At 32.0% G+C, this 20396-nt stretch overlaps 1 protein-coding gene across 3 annotated transcripts in view; it reads left to right on the forward strand.

Moving 5' to 3' along the window:
• Positions 1 to 20396, forward strand: part of LOC110656668 (peptidyl-prolyl cis-trans isomerase FKBP17-1, chloroplastic) — a 51858-nt gene that overhangs the window by 9776 nt on the left and 21686 nt on the right. For all 3 annotated transcript variants that reach the window (XM_021813546.2, XM_021813545.2, XM_021813547.2), the window contains exon 3: positions 3519 to 3635. In XM_021813546.2, the coding sequence (XP_021669238.2) occupies positions 3519 to 3635 (117 nt within the window). The remainder of the gene's footprint in view (positions 1 to 3518; positions 3636 to 20396) is intronic.

The following is a 20396-nucleotide window of genomic DNA, read 5'->3' on the forward strand; positions in this document are numbered from 1 at the left end:
ATGCTAGAGACTTTGCAATCTTATTGCAAACCAAACCTATTTAATTAATCAATTAAACTCTTTAATTAATCAATTAAATCATATTTAACTTAGTGATTACTTGTGTATGTATGTGACTCACTAGGCTCATCACTAATTGGCAATGAGATATGATATCAACTCTTAATATCATCAGAACTTTTTCTTACCATAAATGATTTTTCTAAATCATTTTAGGCATCTCATAGACTATGGTTGACACCTAGCATATCATGCCATGGCCACCCAATCAGTTACAAGGAATACCTTTAAGTGAACCTATAATCATATGTTACCATGCACTAGAATCTCTCTGTTACAAAATCCCAATTCAAGCTGGAGTCATGGTTTATATCAAACCCCATTTGCTATGAATATTATGTTCTTTTTTAATTCCAATTCTTGATTAAAAAGATTTTCTCATCAGAAACTCTTTTCTGATCAAATCTATCTGTCCTGGCTAGGAACTTGAAATATCAAGAACAATTAAATGAACATAGGATTTTATCCCTATTTACTTAGAGTAACAGATTTCATCTTGATCAACACCTACCTCCATATATAACTAGTAGGAGCCAACACATGTCCATATACCCATACACAGTACAAGTATGAAAGCAGTATAAACTCAAACCACCTATATATAAGATAATTGTGTTATCTCAGGTCTAAAGATTATATGCACTGATATGATTTATGACAATGCATTGACAAGAGTAAACTCCACGTGCTTATCATTAGTGTCACTGGTTCGGGCTACTTATCATGCATAAGTGCCTATCATGCTTGTTATATGGTATGAGACTCATCATTCCATCTTATTTACGTCTCATATAAATAACTTAAGAACAAACATGATTACAATATTTCTAGATAAGTCATGTCCTTATTGTGAAGTATCCTCAATTGTGAACCAATTTATGATACTTTATGCTAGAAATACTATCACTCATATTCTTAACAACTTAAGAATAGAATTTCTAACAAACTATCAATGGACCTTTTCTATTAGACATAAATTCATTATGTAAAAAGAAAAGTGAAAATGTCTTTTTATTAATAAAACATGTACAAGATACATACTAAATGATATGCTCTAGGGCATACTACTAACAATTAGAGTAACAAGAAATTTGAAAGACGTGGAGTAATAAGAAAATGGCAAATTTCAAAAATGTATTTTAAAGTTTTGCGCATTAACAAGATATAAATGTTACTAAGAGATTTATCCCTTTTGGATGATGGTTTGTATGGTATGATTTTTCTTATTGTTTGAGAAGATTATTTTTTAAGAAAAGAATAATTTTGGGTTGGAAAATGATGATTTCTTTTTAACTCTTTAATTTGTTGAATTGGGATGGTGATGCAATCTATGGAAATTTATTGCGAATATGGACCTCCAAAATAAAGAATAAATGGGTAAGAGGTCCATTGGGAATGTTTCCTTCGATGCTCAATTTATAATTTGTATGGAAGAAATGTGTAAGATTGAAAAGAGAGAAAGACATGAAAGATGTGATGCCTTTATATAGGCATTACATGGTGGGTTAGTTCCTATTTAGGTTATTTTTTTTAAAGATAGGATTGAAATCCCATAAAAATAGGGATTGTCATTTTTTACTAAGATTCTTCTATTTTTGGAAAAGTCGTGTATATGGATGATGTGAATAATGGGTGGGGATGGTAACAAGTAGGTAACCGTGAAAATCACTTAACTCGAACAAAAACTTAATTAATATTCTCAAAACTCAAATTTATCCCAAATCCATTTAAAATTTATTCTCAACTATCTGAATCCATCCCAAACCCAATTATTATTACCCGAAGATACCTAAACCTGTTTAATTTTATATATTTTAATAAATAATCTATATAAAAATTATTTTTTATTAATAATTTATATTTTAAAAATTTAATAATTCTATAAAATATTTAAATTATATTTTATTTAAAATAGAATATATAAAAATTTATCAATATTAGTATAGAAAAATATATATTTTATATTTAATTAAGTATTTATATAAACGGGTTTGGGTAACGGATATCCAATATGCAAAACCCAAATTCGATTCGAACCTATCATAGATATTATTACTACAATCTGAACCCGTCTCAAACCCGATTATATACTATCTAAATTCATCCTATTATGGTTCATCGGATCAGGTACCCATAAAAACCTGGCCTATTGCCATCCCTAATGATGAGCCATCTATTGGATAAGCAATGTGGCAAATGAGCAATCTATCTTGATAAACAATGTAACTAATGGACTATCTATTCTAATGTAATGTGGCTGAGGAGCCATCTATTCTAGATTGGCAATATGGCTAAGGAGCCATCTATTCTAGATAAGCCATTTGTTTGGCCGAATCATCTTCTGACAAACCATATGTGGCAGAATAATGTGAGACCAAAGTATTTTCTAGCCAAGACATGTGCGGCAGAACAATATGTGGTTAAACCATATGTGGCCAAACCATATTCTAGTTGAACCGTATATGGCGAATAATATGTGCTCGAGTTATCTTCTAGCTGAACTATATATGGCCGAACTATCTTTTGGTCAAACTATTTATGGCTGAATAATGTGTGGCCGAACTATCTTCTAGCTGAACCATATGTGGCCAAACAATGTTTGACCGAATTATCTTTCAGCCAAATCATTTGTGGGCGAGCTATCTTTTGGCCAAACCACTAATATGATTTGGCCCATAAGCTATCTTTTGTATTCTCATTTATCTTTGCACAAGCTATAAAATTTCAATTATATCTTATTGTCTTATCTTTAAATACCCTTTTCTATCCTCTCATCTTTGGTCAAGGCCATTTTAGTAATCTTAATATTTATTTTGCCATATCATACAATATAACCAAATAAGAAAAGATTATTAAATCATTTTGTACTACACCAAATTTTCAAATATGTTAATAATAAAAATCATACCATATAATACAATTACAATACTATCTAATACGATATATTAATATACCAGGCTGCACTTAATTCTAACAGGATTAGACCTTGTTTGTCATTGAGGTTCTTGATAAAAAAAGTGCTTTTAAAAAAAAAATATTTTAGATATAATTGAAAAAAAAAATTGTGCTGTTATTTTGAAGCTTTTATGACAATAGCATATAAAATTTAATTTTAATTTAATTTTTAATACCATCAAACTAACATATTTAAAAAAATGTTTTTATTAACAACAATTTCAAATATGCCTTTATTCTGTTACAATGCCTAAGTTGGCATGGCAAGCGACATACATTGTACTAGAACACATCTTGCCATGTTGTATCCCGTTGAGAGGAATGGAACATTGAAACAAAGTAAATCTTAAGATACTGTTTCAGTGAAAAAAATAATATTCCTTAAATGTCAATACACAAAATTACAAGATATATTTTTAAAGTTATCCTTAAAGAAAATCAAGATGGAAACCATGTGCTAATGATATATATATATATATATATATATATAAAACGACATGCAGGTTATTTCAGGGATTGAAGTTGCTGTAAAATCAATGAAAGTTGGTGGCATTCGTAGAGTCATTATTCCACCATCACAAGGATATCAAAACACAACACAAGAACCTATACCTCCTAATGTACGTATTTTATTTCTTTACAGTAATTAATTATATGTTCTTTAATTATTCTATATGTGGAAATGAATATCTTTGTTTTTTTTTAACTCCTATGTCCACTTCCTCTATATTATCACCAGCTAAATACTGGTATTATGAACAAATTCAATAGAAATTAATTTTTTTTATATTTAATTTAAATTTTAATATTTCACTTTTTATTAAAATTATTTTTAATATTTTTTATATAATTTAATTATTAAAATTTATAATAGTGTAACTATAATACTCTCAGTTTAGCATTTTATTTTTATTTTTATATACTTCATGTATCATATTTTTAGAATGCCACAAAACAAGTTATTGAAAAAGTTTAGCTTACTTTATAGATAAATAGATTGTTTTGCTGTCTTTTATTTTGGTTATGTGTAAATTATAGTAAAAACAAATTTGAAAACAAGTAAAACCAGAACTAGAGATAGGAAAAATGCAAATTATATGGTTCAACAATATCCATACGTCTGTGGAGTCTTGTATATTTATCAAAATTGTGATTAAATTGTACACACAACTTAGTTTTTCATCAGCCTACATATCAAACCCTATTTAGATGACTGAATTTGAAAGTTAGCATTCAAAACTCATCGTATGGAATTTCTTCTTTTGAAATTTTACTATACGGTTAAGGGTGACAATTTAAAATCCAAAATTCTTGCCTTTGAAACTTATAAGAGGAATTTAAAATTTAAAATTCGGTTTTTAATAAAATAATATATATATTTTTTGGGCTGATGATTAATTGTTCATGGTTGCGAATCATATCATAACCATAATATTTACTCAGTGGTTGAGCCTAAGACCTAGGTGTGGCCATGGGCCCGTTATGGATCAAAACTAGTGGCTCTGGCTCATGGCCAGGAGGAACTTGAATTGAACAAAGGAGGGATGGTTCCCATGGTTCCAGTTTGGTTCTAAGTTGAGAAAATAATAGTTGAAATAATTTATTTTTATTATTCCTTTTTTACACCTGTAGCAAGATTGATTTGGTCAAATCCGAACAAATCATTTGCATATAGTTTTGAATTTATTTCATTTTTTAAATTACACAACAAATTATAATTTGTTTTGTTTAATTTTTTTTTATGCAAACCGTTCTTTTTCAAGTAAAACATGCAGGCAGTTTCTCAATTGTCATATGATTTTTACTAAATATTTAATTATTTTAATTTAATTTTCTTTTTTATAAAAAAATTAATTTGGCCAATTCAGAACTGGAATTGGCTTTAACCCTAATCCCAAACTGCCCTTCATTCAAAATCAAACTCGTACCAAAATCATGATTGCCCTTGAATTGCCAGCCAACTCCCCCTAAACCTAAAGTGGAATTGGATTGAAGTAGCCAATTTAGACTTCCAGTTGTGAATCGAAGTGGAATCAAATTGGGTAGAATCAAAATTAAAATAGTAAAATGAAATTAAAACTGCATACAAAATGAAACTAGAATAAAAACTAGAACCGAACTAAGTGGAAACTAAAACAAAAATTGGGTTGAATCAAAACCTAAACCGAAATTTGAAACTGAGTTGAACCAAAGTTGAACCATGTAGGAACCAAAACCAAAATTTGAAATGGGCTTTAATTGAAATTGAACTAAAATTGAACCAAATTGAAATCAAAATTGAAACTAGGTTAAACTAGAATAAAAGATTGAAAATAAAAATCATAACCAAAGTAAACTAGACATGAACCAAAATTGAAACTGGGATGAACCATAAGAAAAAATGAAATGAGGTTGAGAAGGAATAGAAACTGTAAACCAAAACTCAAATCAGGTTGAATCAAAATCAAACCAAATGGGAATAAGAATTGGATTGAACGAAAACTAAAACCAAAACCCAAATTGAGTTGAACCAAAATCAAATCGGGTAGGGAGAGCAAACGGTCAGTTCAGTTCCGAACCGAACTGACATTAGAAAAACCGAAAAACCAAAACCATAAAAGAATACAAACTTAAACCAAACCAAATTGAGCGAAGAACTAAATTGAATCGAAGTAGATTGGTTCAATTTTGGAATAATCAGTTTTGTAAAATGCTCATATGGAGGTGTTTTTAACTAAATGATGTCGTTTCTCAAATTCCCATCACCCAACCCCAAATTCTCAATACCCGAATCAACATTCTCAAATCTATAATCCAAAAAATAGGAAAAGATGTTTGTAATTCGTGGTCTAATTAGATAAAATCTTGCTTCGAACATAAGAGACAGTATTTTGTAAATATGTGATTTTCTTGAATATATTAACCATTTCTTTATTTTCTGATCACCTGGAAGGGACAAAAGAAACAACTTGTTCTTTCTTCAACAATTTATTATCTCTAGCGGTTCGATATTCTAGTATCCTAGGCATAGAGGAACAACATAATTTTTTTTTATCAATCAACATTATAATTCAATTTACAATTTAAATCAAATAGAAAAAAATACTATAAACCTATACTCATAGCTAAACAGAACAAGCTCATAGCCAAACATAAGCCTCTTGATGCTGACAAAGGTATCAATGGAAGAAGAAGAAGATGATCTATTCTGTGGATGATGAAGACTGGAGTAAGGATTTGTCATCTGTGACTCTAAATGAGTAAATAAGAACCATAAGAAGAAGAAGGAAGCAAAGAAGAATAGAAGAATGATGCAAAGAAGAAGAGAAGAATGACATGAATGGTGTGTTTAGAGCTGTGAATTGAAAGGGAAAGACAATGAATTTAGACTAAGTGAGACAATAGGGCATGGGTCAATTTGTTGATATATGTAATTATTTTCAAAATGGTGTAATGTTGGAAATCGATGTGTTCAGCTTTTTCTCTTTTGGGTTTTTTATCGAAAAAGCCAAACTAAACTAAAAATCAAAATTACCTAAAACTTCAAACAAAACTACACCAATTAGACTAAAAAATCAAGCTAATTGAACCAAATTAATTTGATTTGGTTTGGTTTTTTGGTTAAAACAAAAAAGTACATAGTCCTAAAATGAGGTAAAATCAAAGTTGATGGAAACGCTCTGTAGGCCCAAAATAGTCCTGGGGTGGGGGTGGGGGGGGGGGGGGGGTGGAGGGGGTGTGGTAAATTGGACTTCAATAATTTTTCAGTCTTTGCTTGAAACCTTTTGAAAAATTATGGCTTTGTTCAATTAGGTGTACCAAACTAAGGTTTATGAGCCAAACAAATCAAAAGTGTAATACAAATATGCTCAATGCAACTTTATAATTGACCAAGGCAAAGCAACCTAATCAACTCTATCAAAGTGCACAACTTAGATTATAGGCAATTTCAAAATCAACCTAATCAAGTATAGTTCAAATGTGCTCAAAGAATATCACAACGTATTATCAAGTAATCTCAACTCATCAACAATCTCAATATGCTCAATAATTCAATATATTACTCAATCAATTCAATTAACACCTCAAATATATCATTTAACTCAAGATTCTCATTAAAGTAAAGTAAATAACATAAAGTAAAAAAGGTAAGGGTTGAGAGAATTGAACACAATGATTTTTATAGTGGTATAGCTTAATTAGCCTACATCCACTCTCTCAAGGTTCATCCTTGAGTCTTCACTCTACTATAACCTCTTTTCAATTGGCAAGAGAAAGCCTTTTACATCCACAAGTCTTTAAGGTGTTTACAAACCTCTATAAGTGTTATCCCAAACACTTCACTCACTTCAAGATTCACAAGCTATTCGAACTACCCTCATAAATGACATTAAAGATTGTTTTTCACTTAATCTCACACAATGCAATAGAAACTATAAAGATGAGAGAGAGTTGATGTGCCAATGTAGCTTAAATAGAAGCTAAAGCACTTGAATGAAAGCAATAAATGATTTCAAAGAGTGTAGATCAATCTCAGGTCTTCATTTAGTGTAAGAAGATGTAAAAAAGATGTATTTATAGGTTCATAAACATTTCAGAATGTTGGGAGCTTCATCAAAATGTTACAGGTGAAGGAGTGGAAGCGTGATTATTGGACATTAGAACCTTGAATTTCAGAAATTATTTCTAAAGTTACATGCACCATACCAAGTATCTTATGAACCTAATCAATTTCCAATGCCCAATTGCATACCAAAACATATTTTAGCATGCATTAAAAATTTCATTTGCCATTAAAGATCATGAATTAACATTTAATTCAATTAAACCCTAACTAAAAGAGGAATTTTTAGGTACTAATCTCTTGATGCACAATTGATACAATTCTGACTCTTAGGATGTTCTTAGGACCCCAACTATTGTTCCTCTATTTTGTCCACCACAAGCACACACCAAAGTTGCAATGACAGCCCCTAGATTGACTTCTCAAGCCTTGTCAATCAATTTTGAGATGGGGTTTATACTTTGTGAAGGTTGTATGAATGTATTGGGTGTTAGAAGCACTTTCTAATAATTTAATTCAAGAGGAAATCTAAGTTTTTCCGTTCGAATCAATTAAGAAATTGAAGAGGAGAGGGAAACTTCTTGTTGCCGTTACACTTAAGAGACAAGAGAGAGTGTGGCTAATTTTTCTTTATAACCTCTCTTTATATACTTAGGTCAAATCCTAACTCCCTTGCCACATGTCATCACAAGATCCCATCTTGTTATTATTTGATTTAATCCTATGAAGCCAAGTGTCAAGCTCCATTTAAATAATGACATGAGGTCTTCCATCATAGGAAGACAAGTGGCAAGATCATATGGTGCCATGTGTCACCATCTCATGGTGCCACATGTCACCATGTGAAAAGACCAATTTGCCCTTACTCTTTAATTTGAGTTCTCAATCCAAAATTATAATTTCTCCTCTTTAAATCAATTTGTATCAAATATAAATTAATTAATCAATTAATCTTCATTAATTAATTTCTCATAATTAAATTCATATTTAATCAAATTAAATATAAATTTATTTTATACTATACATCCAATAACCTAGATTTGGTTTCAAGTTATGCTAAGGACTTTGTAATTTTATTGCAAACCAAACCTCTTTAATTAAGTACCTAAACTCTTTAATTAATCAATTAAATTACATTTTAAATGGTGACTAGCTTGTGTAGATGTGTGACTTACTAGGCTTATTACTTATTTGCAATAAGAAATGATATTAACTCTTAATATCATTAGAACTTTTTCTTATCATAAATGATTTCTCATAGACCATGGTTCACACCTAGCATAGTATACCATGGTCATCCAATCAGTAATAAGGAATACCTTAAATGAACCTTTAATCATATGTTACCATGCACTAGAATCTCTCTGCTATAAAATTCCAATTCGTGCTGGAGTCATGGTTAATGTCAAACCCCATTTGCTATGAACATTATGTTCTCTTTTAATTCCAATTCTTGATTAATTAGATTTTCTTATCAGAAACTCTTTTCTGACTAAATCTGTTTGTCCTGGCCAAGAACTTGAAACATTAAGAATAATTAAATGGACACAGGATTTTATCCCTATTTACTTAGGGTAACGAATTCTATCTTGATCAACACCTATCTCCATATATAACTAGTAGGAGCCAACACATGCCCATATACCCATACACAGTACAAGTATAAAAGCAGTATCAAACTCAAACCACCTATATATAAGATAACTGTGTTATCTCAGGTCTAAAGATTATATGCACTGATATGATATATGACAATGCATTGACAAGAGTAAACTCCATGTGCTTATCATAAGCGTCACTAGTTCGGCATACTTATCATATATAAGTGCCTATCACGTTTATTATGTGGCATGAGACTCATCACTCCACCTTATTTATATCTCATATAAATACCTTGGGAACAAACATGATTACAATCTTTCTAGATAAGTCATGTTCTTTGTGAAGTATCCTCAATTGTGAACTAATTTATGATACTTTATTCTAGAAATACTGTCACTCATATTCTTAACAACTTAAGAATAGAATTTCTAATAAAATATCAATGGACCTTTCAATTACACATAAATATATTATATAAATGGAAAAGTGAAATTGCCTTCTTTACTAATAAAATATGTACAAGATACATACAAAATGATATGCTTTAGGGCATACTACTAACAATCTCCCATTAGCACTAGAGCCATTCATTACAATATCTTATACCCATCTTCTCAAGATATCGGTCTAATTGAGTTTGTGACATAGGCTTTGTGAATGGATCAGCTGGATTTTCGGCTGATGGTATTTCCCGTATGGCTACATCGCCTCGCCCAACTATCTCTCTAATAATGTGGTAGCACCTTTCTATGTGTTTGGATTTCTGGTGAGACTGGGGTTCCTTAGCCTGTATGACCGCTCTATTGTTGTCACAGTAGAGAGGAACTGCTGACTCAATGGAAGGGACTACTGTAAGTTCTGTCATGAACTTCATTATCAAAACAGCCTCTTTTGCAGCATCTGATGCAGTAATGTACTCGGCCGCTGTAGTGGAATCAGCAGTCGTACTCTGTTTGAAACTCTTCCAACTGATGCACCTACATTACAAATGAACACAAACTCAAAGGTAGACTTTCTATCATCGATATCTGATTGAAAATCAGAATCAGTATAACCATCCAATTGCAAGTCACCATCTCTATAAATAAAAAATAAATCCTTAGTTCTTCTCATGTACTTAAGGATATTCTTGGCAGCTATTCAGTGTTCCAAACCTGGATTGGATTGAAACCTGCTAGTCAAACTAACAGCATATGCGATATCCGGCCTAGTACATAACATTGCATACATTAAACTTCCTATAGCCGAAGTATATAAATTACTGGCCATTTTATCTCTTTCTTCTGATGTCTTTGGAGACATCTCTTTAGAAAGGTGGATACCATGTCTTACTGGTAAAAATCCTCTCTTAGAATCAAGCATGTTAAACCTCTTTAATACCTTTTCCAAGTATAGACTTTAGGATAAACCAATTTTCTCTTTGCTCTATCTCTATAGATGCGAATTCCAAGAATATAGGTTGCCTCCCCTAAGTCTTTCATGGAGAATGTATTTGATAACCATACCTTGACAGTTGTCAATATACCTATGTCATTACCTATCAACAGAATGTCATCCACATATAAGACAAGGAAAGTGACAGCATTATCACTAATCTTCTTATATACACATGGTTCATTCACATTTTTGATAAAACCAAATGACTTAATGACTCATCAAAATGGATGTTCCAACTCCTCAAAGCTTGTTTTAACCCATAAATGGATCGCTTTAGCTTGCACACCTTGGAACTATCTTGGGATTCAAAACCCTTAGGTTGTTCCATGAAAATGTTTTCATCAATGTATCCATTGAGAAAAGCTATTTTGACATCTATCTGCCAAATCTCATAATCATAGTATGCAGCTATTGCTAATAGAATTCTAATTGATTTAAGCATGGCAACAGGCGAGAAAGTCTCCTCATAGTCGATTCCTTGCCTTTGGCGAAACCCTTTCGCTACTAGCCTTGCTTTATAGGTCTCTACCTTTCCATCAGAACCAATTTTCTTCTTGAAAATCCATTTATTCCCTATACGTACAATACCTTCAGGTGGGTCAACAAGGTCCCAAACTTGGTTCTTACGCATGGAATCAATTTTGGATTTTATAGCTTCAATCCATTTTGAAGAATCTATATCTAATTTAGCTTCTTCATAGGTAAGAGGATCATCTCCATGATCTATTTCTTCATGAGTAAACAACTCTTGTTCATCTTTATGAAGAAAATCATATCTCACTGATGGGTGAGATATCCTAGTTGATCTGCGAGGAATTACTGTAGATGTTTCATCAATAGGTGTAGGTTGACTAGATATATCTATATCTATTTGATCTGTTAGTTGATCAGAATTATCCAATTCTAACTCTATTTGCCTTCCTTTGCCACCTTCTTGAATAAACTATTGTTCAAGGAATATGGCATCTCTGTTTACCACAACCTTTTGTGATGTAGGCAAATAAAAATAATATCCAAAACTTTCTTTTGAATATCCAACAAATCAACCTTTTTTCTGATCTGGTTTTCAATTTATTAGTGTTTAGCTTTTTAATATAAGCTGGACAACCCTAAATCTTAACATGCTTAAGACTTAATTTTCTTCCATGCCATATCTCATAAGGTATGGAAGAAACTGATTTAGATGGAATCCTATTCAGAATATGCAAAGCTGATTCTAATGCAAATCCTCAAAAGGAGACAGGCATATCAGTATAGCTCATCATGCTGTGTACCATATCTAATAGGGCACGATTTCTCCTTTCAGATACACCATTTAATTGTGGCGTTCCTGGAGGAGTCAGTTGGGAGACAATGCCATGCTCTTTCAAGTGTTCATCAAATTCAGTACTTAAGTATTTACCTCCACGATCTGATCGAAGAGTTTTAATACTTTTTTCTGTTTGATTTTCTACTTCAAATTTAAATTCTTTGAACTTTTCAAAGGATTCATGTTTGTATTTCATCAAATACAAATACCCAAACCTTGATTTATCATCAGTGAAGGTAATAGAGTAATGAAAACCGCCTCTAGCCATTTCCTTAAATGGACCGCATACATCACTATATATAAGTTCTAAAATATTTTTAGCTCTTAACCCCTGTACAACAAAAGGTGATCTAGTCATTTTGCCTTGAAGGCAGGATTCACAAGTTGGAGTAGGTTCAGAATCTAATAAGGATAAAATCCCCAATTTCTCTAGCTTTGCAATCCTCTCTTCTATAATATGACCTAATCTTAAGTGTTAAATATATTTTGAACTTGAGTTGATTTTCATCATGACATTACATTCATTTAAATTGCTTACATTAGATTTGTATTTAACATTATTATCTAAATAATAAAGTCCATCATGCATATAACCCGAGCCAACACATTTATTTCCAAATTAAATATTGCAAACATCATTTGTGAACTAAAATTCATAGCTATTTCTACTCAAACTAGATGTGACACCCCTTACCCATCTGCAGTGTAGCCAAGTAAGATATGCCACACAGTGTGCCGGAGTACCAATTCATACTTCCATTACAATTTACCCTTTTTAATTCATTTATTTACAATTTTTTTTTATTAATCTGAATTTTTTGCAAATTTTATAGAAAATTCAGCAGAGTGCCGACTGTAAATTAGAAAAACAGTTCTTCTGAATCTGTTAAAAACACTTCCAATATAATCATAATTTCAATCTCAGTCAACCACCAACATATTTTCAATAATTTCTCAAATGACTTCAATATCTCAAAATTCAATTCTTTTCATATCATACTCAATTCAATAAGAAATGCTCAAATTTATTACTGAACATGGTTCATAGATAATTACATAAAACGTATAATTACATGAGTTTATAATATACATTACAAAAGTTTACAAAATACAAAATACCAAAAGTAACCTAATGTCCTACCAATGCGCTGCAAGTGTGAGGTGACTCTGGACTCTATGTGCAGATTTGAAAATTCACCAGGTCTGAGGTCTGCTGGACTCCCCAGCTATGTCTCCAGTACCTACACATGGCAAAAGCGACGCACTAAGCAATTCTACTTAGTGGTGACAATATAAAATAAAATAACTAAAATAACATAAATATGCAGAATGTATGTTTACATTTTAGGCAGACTTAATTTCTGGCATTTATTACAGTATTATTCGATTAAAATTTGATAAGATTTATTTTCATTGCCCAAGCAACCCATGCTAGTCGACTGGACTAGATAAACGGGTAAACTGGCACTGGTACCAAGTACCTCGGACCATCACACCATCAGTCACATTGTGTCTCCCGGTGTGCAACAGAACAACTAATAAGCTATAATAATTATCAGGGATAAAACCCAAGTATAACAACTCAATCAACATAGCCAAAGGCTGTTATAACACAGAATGGCACGTGAGGCCATAAAACACAGAATGGCATGAAGCCATATGTATTACTGCTAACAGAACCCTATTCGCATGCTAACCTATCAAAACCAATCTTGTTACGTGTACTAGGGCATGTTACATTATTAAATTGTACAATTATTGAAATTTAAGTTTAGGTGTTACTATTTATTTCATTAATCAGCAAAAATGTTGACTTTTGCATAGACAATAGGTACTTTAGTTTTAATACTCCCAACATACCACATTTTGCATTCTAAAATTGTTGGTATTGGTTGCCAATACCATTTTTAAGCTTAGTGTTAGTTGTTCAAAATTTTCAGATTTCAAGCCTTGTATTTACTGTTTCATTAGTCATTTTGCAGTGGGAATTTGGCAAAGTTGTCAACATAAAAGTTGTTCCTTATTGTTTCTAGTTATATTTCTTTTTTTGAATCACTCCATTTGGAGTTTTGTAGCTCAAGTGATGGCCTAAATACTATGACTGGCCGAATTGCCAACTTCCCAGATTTTTTGAACTGACCAAATCTATAGTGTTCTGTGTAGTGACTGTAGGTCACCTTTTGAACATGTTGTGGTCAAAATTTGGGTTAGGTTTCCTCATGAAAGTTGTAGGTCTATGTCTCATTTATTTGCTGATAAAATTTAAGGTCAATTAGACCTTTTTACACTGAGTTATGACCAAATGAATAAACACTATTCATTTGGTCATTTTGCCCAGGCAGAATGTAGGTCACCCGAATTAGGGCAATTTTTAGGTCAACTTGGTTTGGTTTTCTGGGCATGGTTTCTTCACCAAAGTTGTGCCCTTTTGTGTCTAGTTTCATATCCAATTGACCTTGCACCAATTTAACCTCTACAACTCCAGTTATTACTGCCCAAACCTGTTGGACTCATGCCCAGTCCTGCAGGTCACTAATGGCAGCAACACTAACTTCAATTTCCACTAAACAAACAACTTCATTTCTCATTCACACATAACCAAATGGTCACTAATTGACCATTAAAACTTACTTTCACCATTGCATGATCAAAGTCTCAATTTCATACCCAAACCCTAGCTCCACCATTCTAGATTTTTGCATTCACTTGCACTTCACCTTCCTAATCAATAGATTAGTATTAAGAGTAGCTAGAGTACCATTTTAATTCAAGAAAATCTTCAAACCCTACCTATCCCAAAGGTGGCAAAATTTTAAGAAAATCTTACACATAGTATATTTTTAATTTTCATACAAATTTACTTTCCACTCCACTCCTTCAACATGAATCAAAAGAGGAAGAATGAGTTTAGTCACTAACCTCTAATGCAGTAAATTTCAATCTTGCAAGAGCTCTTCCTTTACACTTTTTTTTGCTCTCAAAAGCTTCACCAAGATGAAAGAGCAAGATTTTGTGTTGACACTTAGGGTTTTTGTTGAAAGAAAACTAGGGAAATGAAGGTTTGGAAGGTTTGTTAATGGAGGAGTGAGGGAGAGCATATGGTGCGGCTTTGAAGAAGAAGAGAATGGCTGCTGTTTTTTCTAGAATTCTGCCTCCTTTTCTCTATTTCTAATGTATTTTAATTGTGCTTCTTTATTTTGATTGGCCATGAACTTTAATTACCTCATGCTTACATAAGCATTAGGTAATAAATCCTATTTATTTCCATTTTCTCTCCTCTCTCTTGCTATTCATTTTTAAATAATTTTTCATCAATATTTGTTCATATTTTATGTCATATAATTTACTTACATAAATGGACAAGTTGGTCAAAAATCATCTCTGAAGACGAAATGATCAAAATGCCCTCCGTTTGGCTTAACGAGCTGAAATTGTGTGTACTAATTGAAAAATTTTTCTAAGCCTTTTCTTGGCATTCTAATGCCATAGAATCCTCAATGACTCTTCTCTGGAGTCCCAAAAATTATTTTATGAATTTTCTCCCTGGTTTAGGGCTCCTAGTTGCGAGGACCACAACTTCCTACTGGGTTACCTATCGCTAGGGCACCAGCTCATTTAACTTGGTTGTATTTTATTTCTAAAATTTTTTCTTAATTTTTCTTATACTTATTTGAGTTATTTATGACTCCTCACTCTACTCTAAATATTTTTCTAGATGTTCTAGCTGTCCAGACTGACACCGGTCATCGAAACAGTAGAATGTGCAGAATAGCTACAGTGAGGGTGTTACACTAGATATATAAATGATGTTCTTAAAAGCATCAGGTACATGCAAAACATTATTTAAATACAAAACATGTCCATTCATGTATAAAGATTTAGATTCTATGGCTAAAGCTTCAACAGTTGAGCCATTGCCAACCCGGAGTCTAATATCTCGTGACTGCAAGTTGCTACTACTTATTAGTTCCTACATATCAAAAGTAATGTGAGAACTAGCACCAGTATCTAAAATTCAAGCTGTAGATGAACTATGAGTATCATTAGAATCTAAATAACAAGACATAGACATACCTTCTGAAGGTCTATCCTTCTTATCCATCAGAGAAGTAAGATACTCTAGGCAGTTCCTTTTCCACTGCCCATTCTTCTGGCAATGGAAACACTTTCCCTTGCCTTTTTCAGCTTCATTCTTGCACTTTTGTTTGGCTATCTTCTTAAAAGGTCTACGAATTTAAGGTTTCTTATTCTTATTGCCCTTCTTCTTTTTAGACTTTACAGCAGAAGAAGAAGATGCAATCAAAATCACCTCTTTTCCTTTATTGCCCGGTACATTCTTTTGGGCAATAACTAGCATGTTAAGCAACCCAGCCAAAGTACACTCTTGCTTTGTCATATGGAAATTTATCACAAAATTCCCAAATGACTCAGGCAGAGACTGAAGGATCAGATCCATTTGCAATTGGAAATCCATGTAAAAATCAAGATGTTCTAGCTGCTAAATAAGCCGAATCATCTTGTGGACATGATCTCCTACATTCTGTCCCTCAGACATCCTCATGTGGAATAGCTATCTAAATATCTCATACCTAGCATTCCTGCTGTGCTCACCATACAACTCTTACAGGTGAAGGAGGATCTCACTTGCACTTTGCATATTTTCATGCTACTTCTGTAACTCATTACTCATAAAAGCAAGCATGTAACATTTGGTTCTCATATCATGCTCTTTTCACTTGTCCAAAGTATCTAGTTTCTCTTGAGTGGCCTCTGGAGGTAAGGGATCAGGAACCTTTGAGCCTAAAACATATCCAATACGTTCTAGGTTCAGGACAAGTTTTAAATTTTTGAGCCAATCAGAAAGATTAGGTCCTGTCAACCTATTGTGATCAAGTATGCTTGCAAAGGTATTGGATGGTGGTGGTTGTTGTATGCTCATTATTATCAGAAAATTAACTGTAGAAAATAACTAGATTAATTAGTAAATGTATCAAGTAATTAACCAAAATGATTATGGTCTTTTAATCAAATTGGTCCTCCCACTAACTTGGCGAATCCTACACTTCCATAGTAGTAAATGAAAATCCTAGTTGGATGGATTTCTAGTGGGTGATTGAATTCTTATAGTCTTATTGATCATCCTCAAGCACATCCATTATTGGAATTACAATAAACTATAAGTGAGCAACTCCTTGCCCATTACATCTCATGTGAGACTCAATCATTTATTTAGCCCCTAATGCTCAAAATCTCTGGCACATCCATTATTGATTTATCTTGCATTAGTTAAGTTGATCCCATTAAGCCAGTAAACATGCAAATAATTTTAATGTCCTCAGGCACATCCGTTATTGGCCACCAACTATTTACATATTTACAACATCTTATGCTTAACAATTATTCTTAAGAAAATCTCTTAAATTAATGCATTATTCTGTAGCTTATATAGCTAATAATGCAAGTATTTAAAATTTCTTAAAATAATTGCCTCAATGGAGGGCCATGATATAATTATCATAATTATAACATTACCAACTTAATCAATTGCTTGGAAGATTTTGTGGTTGGCCTAATTACTATTATGGTCTCACTTTGCACATTATCCAATTGGCATGCATATATCATATACTTGCATACATTCATACACATCTCATGCATATAGGATAAACAAACAATATGGTATGATCATGGACTTTCTAAGGGATTCAATTCTGAGCCACCAAGAATTGAATCAGGGCATTCCTAGGTGTATTTCATTCATTCATTTTATAAGAATTGCTGAAGGAGTACATAATCAACCCTTTGATCTTGATTTCCTGCCACTGGTCCCACCAATGTTCTTGACCTGCTTGTTTTTCTTGCAATCCAATTACATTGTAATCCTTGGCATACCAATGCGAGTTTACAAGAATATGGGCTTTAAAGTCCTCAAATAAATGAAATTACAACATGAATTATTACAACATTTATAATACATGCCTCTAAAATAAAATTAATTATTTTACATCCCAAAGAAAAATAAAAGAAATAAATCCAATCACATTGATCTTTTATTGTCATGATCATCCATCATGCATATTACAATTTAACAATTAAATAAAATATACATACTAAAAATTAAATTGAATATCACTTATTCAACCAAAATTAAATTTGAATCTCATTCAAATAATTTTAAATTTAGAAACCTTTTTCCAAATTTAATACCTTGAAAATAATTTTTAAAAATTAATTGTGTGATTAAAATTCCTAATTGAGCAATTTAATTAGGTATTGGCTTAATTATGGGCCTTAAAATATATAATAATTGCATAATGGGCCCAAAAGCTAAGCCCAAAAATCCAACACACCCATGGGCCGTGTATCTTGCCCAACACGCCCCTAGTGCAATCAAACCATCTTCAAATCAATCCAAATTTGATCTAATCACACAATTAAACCTCATAAACAATCTTAATGGCAAATATAGTGGCTCTGATACCAATTGAAGGAGTAGAAGCGTGGATTAAAAGGCATTAAAATCTTGAATTTCAAAAATTATTTCTAAGGTTACATACACCATACCAAGTATCTTATGAACCTAATCAATTTCCAATGCCTAATTGCATACCAAAATATATTTTAGCATACATTAAAATTTCATTTGCCATTAAAGATTATGAATTAACATTTAATTCAATTAAACCCTAAATAAAAGAGGGATTTTTAAGTACTAACCTCTTGATGCACAATTGATGCAATTTTGACTCTTAGGATGTTCTTAGGACCCCAAATGTTGTCCCTCTAGTTTATCCACCACAAGCACACACCAAAGTTGCAATGGAAGCCCCTAGATTGGCTTCTTAAGCCTTGTCAATCAATTTTGAGATGAGATTTATGCTTTGTGAAGGTTGAATGAATGTAATGGGTGTTAGAAACACTTTCTAATAATTTAATTCAAGAGGAAATCTAAGTTTTTCCCTTTAAATCAATTGAGAAATTGAAGAGGAGAGAGAGTCTTCTTATTGCCGTCACACTTGAGAGACAAGAGAGAGCGTGGCTGATTTTTCTTTATAACCTCTCTTTATATATATACTTAGGTCAAACCCTAACTCCCTTGCCACATGTCATCACAAGATCCTATCTTGTTATTATTTGATTTAATCCTATGAAGCCAAGTGTCAAGCTCCATTTAAATCATGACACGAAATCTTCCATCATAGGAAGACAAGTGGCAAGATCATATGATGTCATGTGTCATCATCTCATGGTACCACATAACACCATGTGAAAAGACCAATTTGCCCTTACTCTTTAATTTGAGTTCTCAACCCACAATTATAATTTCTCCTCTTTAAATCAATTTATATCAAATATAAATTAATTAATTAATTAATCTCTATTAATTAATTTCTCATAATTAAATTCATATTTAATCAAATTAAATATAAATTTAATTTACACTATACATCGAATAACCTAGATTTGGTTTCAAGTCATGCTAGGGACTTTGCAATCTTATTGCAAACCAAACCTCTTTAATTAAATAATTAAACTCTTTAATTAATCAATTAAATCATATTTTAAATGATGACTAGCTTGTATAGACGTGTGACTTACTAGGCTTATTACTTATTGGCAATGAGAAATGATATTAACTCTTAATATCATTAGAACTCTTTCTTACCGTAAATGATTTCTCTAAATCATTTTAGGCATCTCATAAACCATGGTTGACACCTAGCATAGTATACTATGGCCACCCAATTAGTAATAAGGAATACCTTAAATGAACCTTTAATCATATGTTACCATGCACTAGAATCTCTCTGTTACAAAATCTCAATTCGAGCTGGAGTCATAGTTAATGTCAGACCCCATTTACTATGAACATTATGTTCTCTTTTAATTCCAGTTCTTGATTAGTTAGATTTTCTTATCAGAAACTCTTTTCTGACTAAATCTGTCTATTTTGGCCAGGAACTTGAAACATCAAGAACAATTAAATGAACATAGGATTTTATCCCTATTTACTTAAAGTAACGGATTCTATCTCGATCAACACCTATCTCCATATATAACTAGTAGGAGCTAATACATGCCCATATACCCATACATAATACAAGTATGAAAGCAGTATCAAACTGTCACACCTTACCCCTCTGTAAGGCATAACATGATCCCGTAGAATACCTAATGAACAACCAAACTTCACCAACCGATAACTCATTAAGTACCCTACAAGGGATTTTAAAACAATTTTCTTACTTTTATAAGTGGTGAGCATTTCTTAATAGGCATTAAAATCATTTATTCGAAGATTTAAAACTAGTAAAAATTTTTTGGCCCATTTTATTTTTTTGCAAATTTTATAAAAATTTCGGCAGAGTGCCGTCTGTATTTTTAGAAAACAGTTCTTCAAATTCCTGTAAAAAGTACTTCCAATTATTTATTTCAACCACTTCTTCAAATTAACAATCAATTTCAACATCATTTATCAATCTCCAAAAA

This window comes from Hevea brasiliensis, chromosome 11 (genome assembly GCF_030052815.1).
Source record: "Hevea brasiliensis isolate MT/VB/25A 57/8 chromosome 11, ASM3005281v1, whole genome shotgun sequence".
Taxonomy (NCBI): Eukaryota; Viridiplantae; Streptophyta; class Magnoliopsida; order Malpighiales; family Euphorbiaceae; genus Hevea; species Hevea brasiliensis.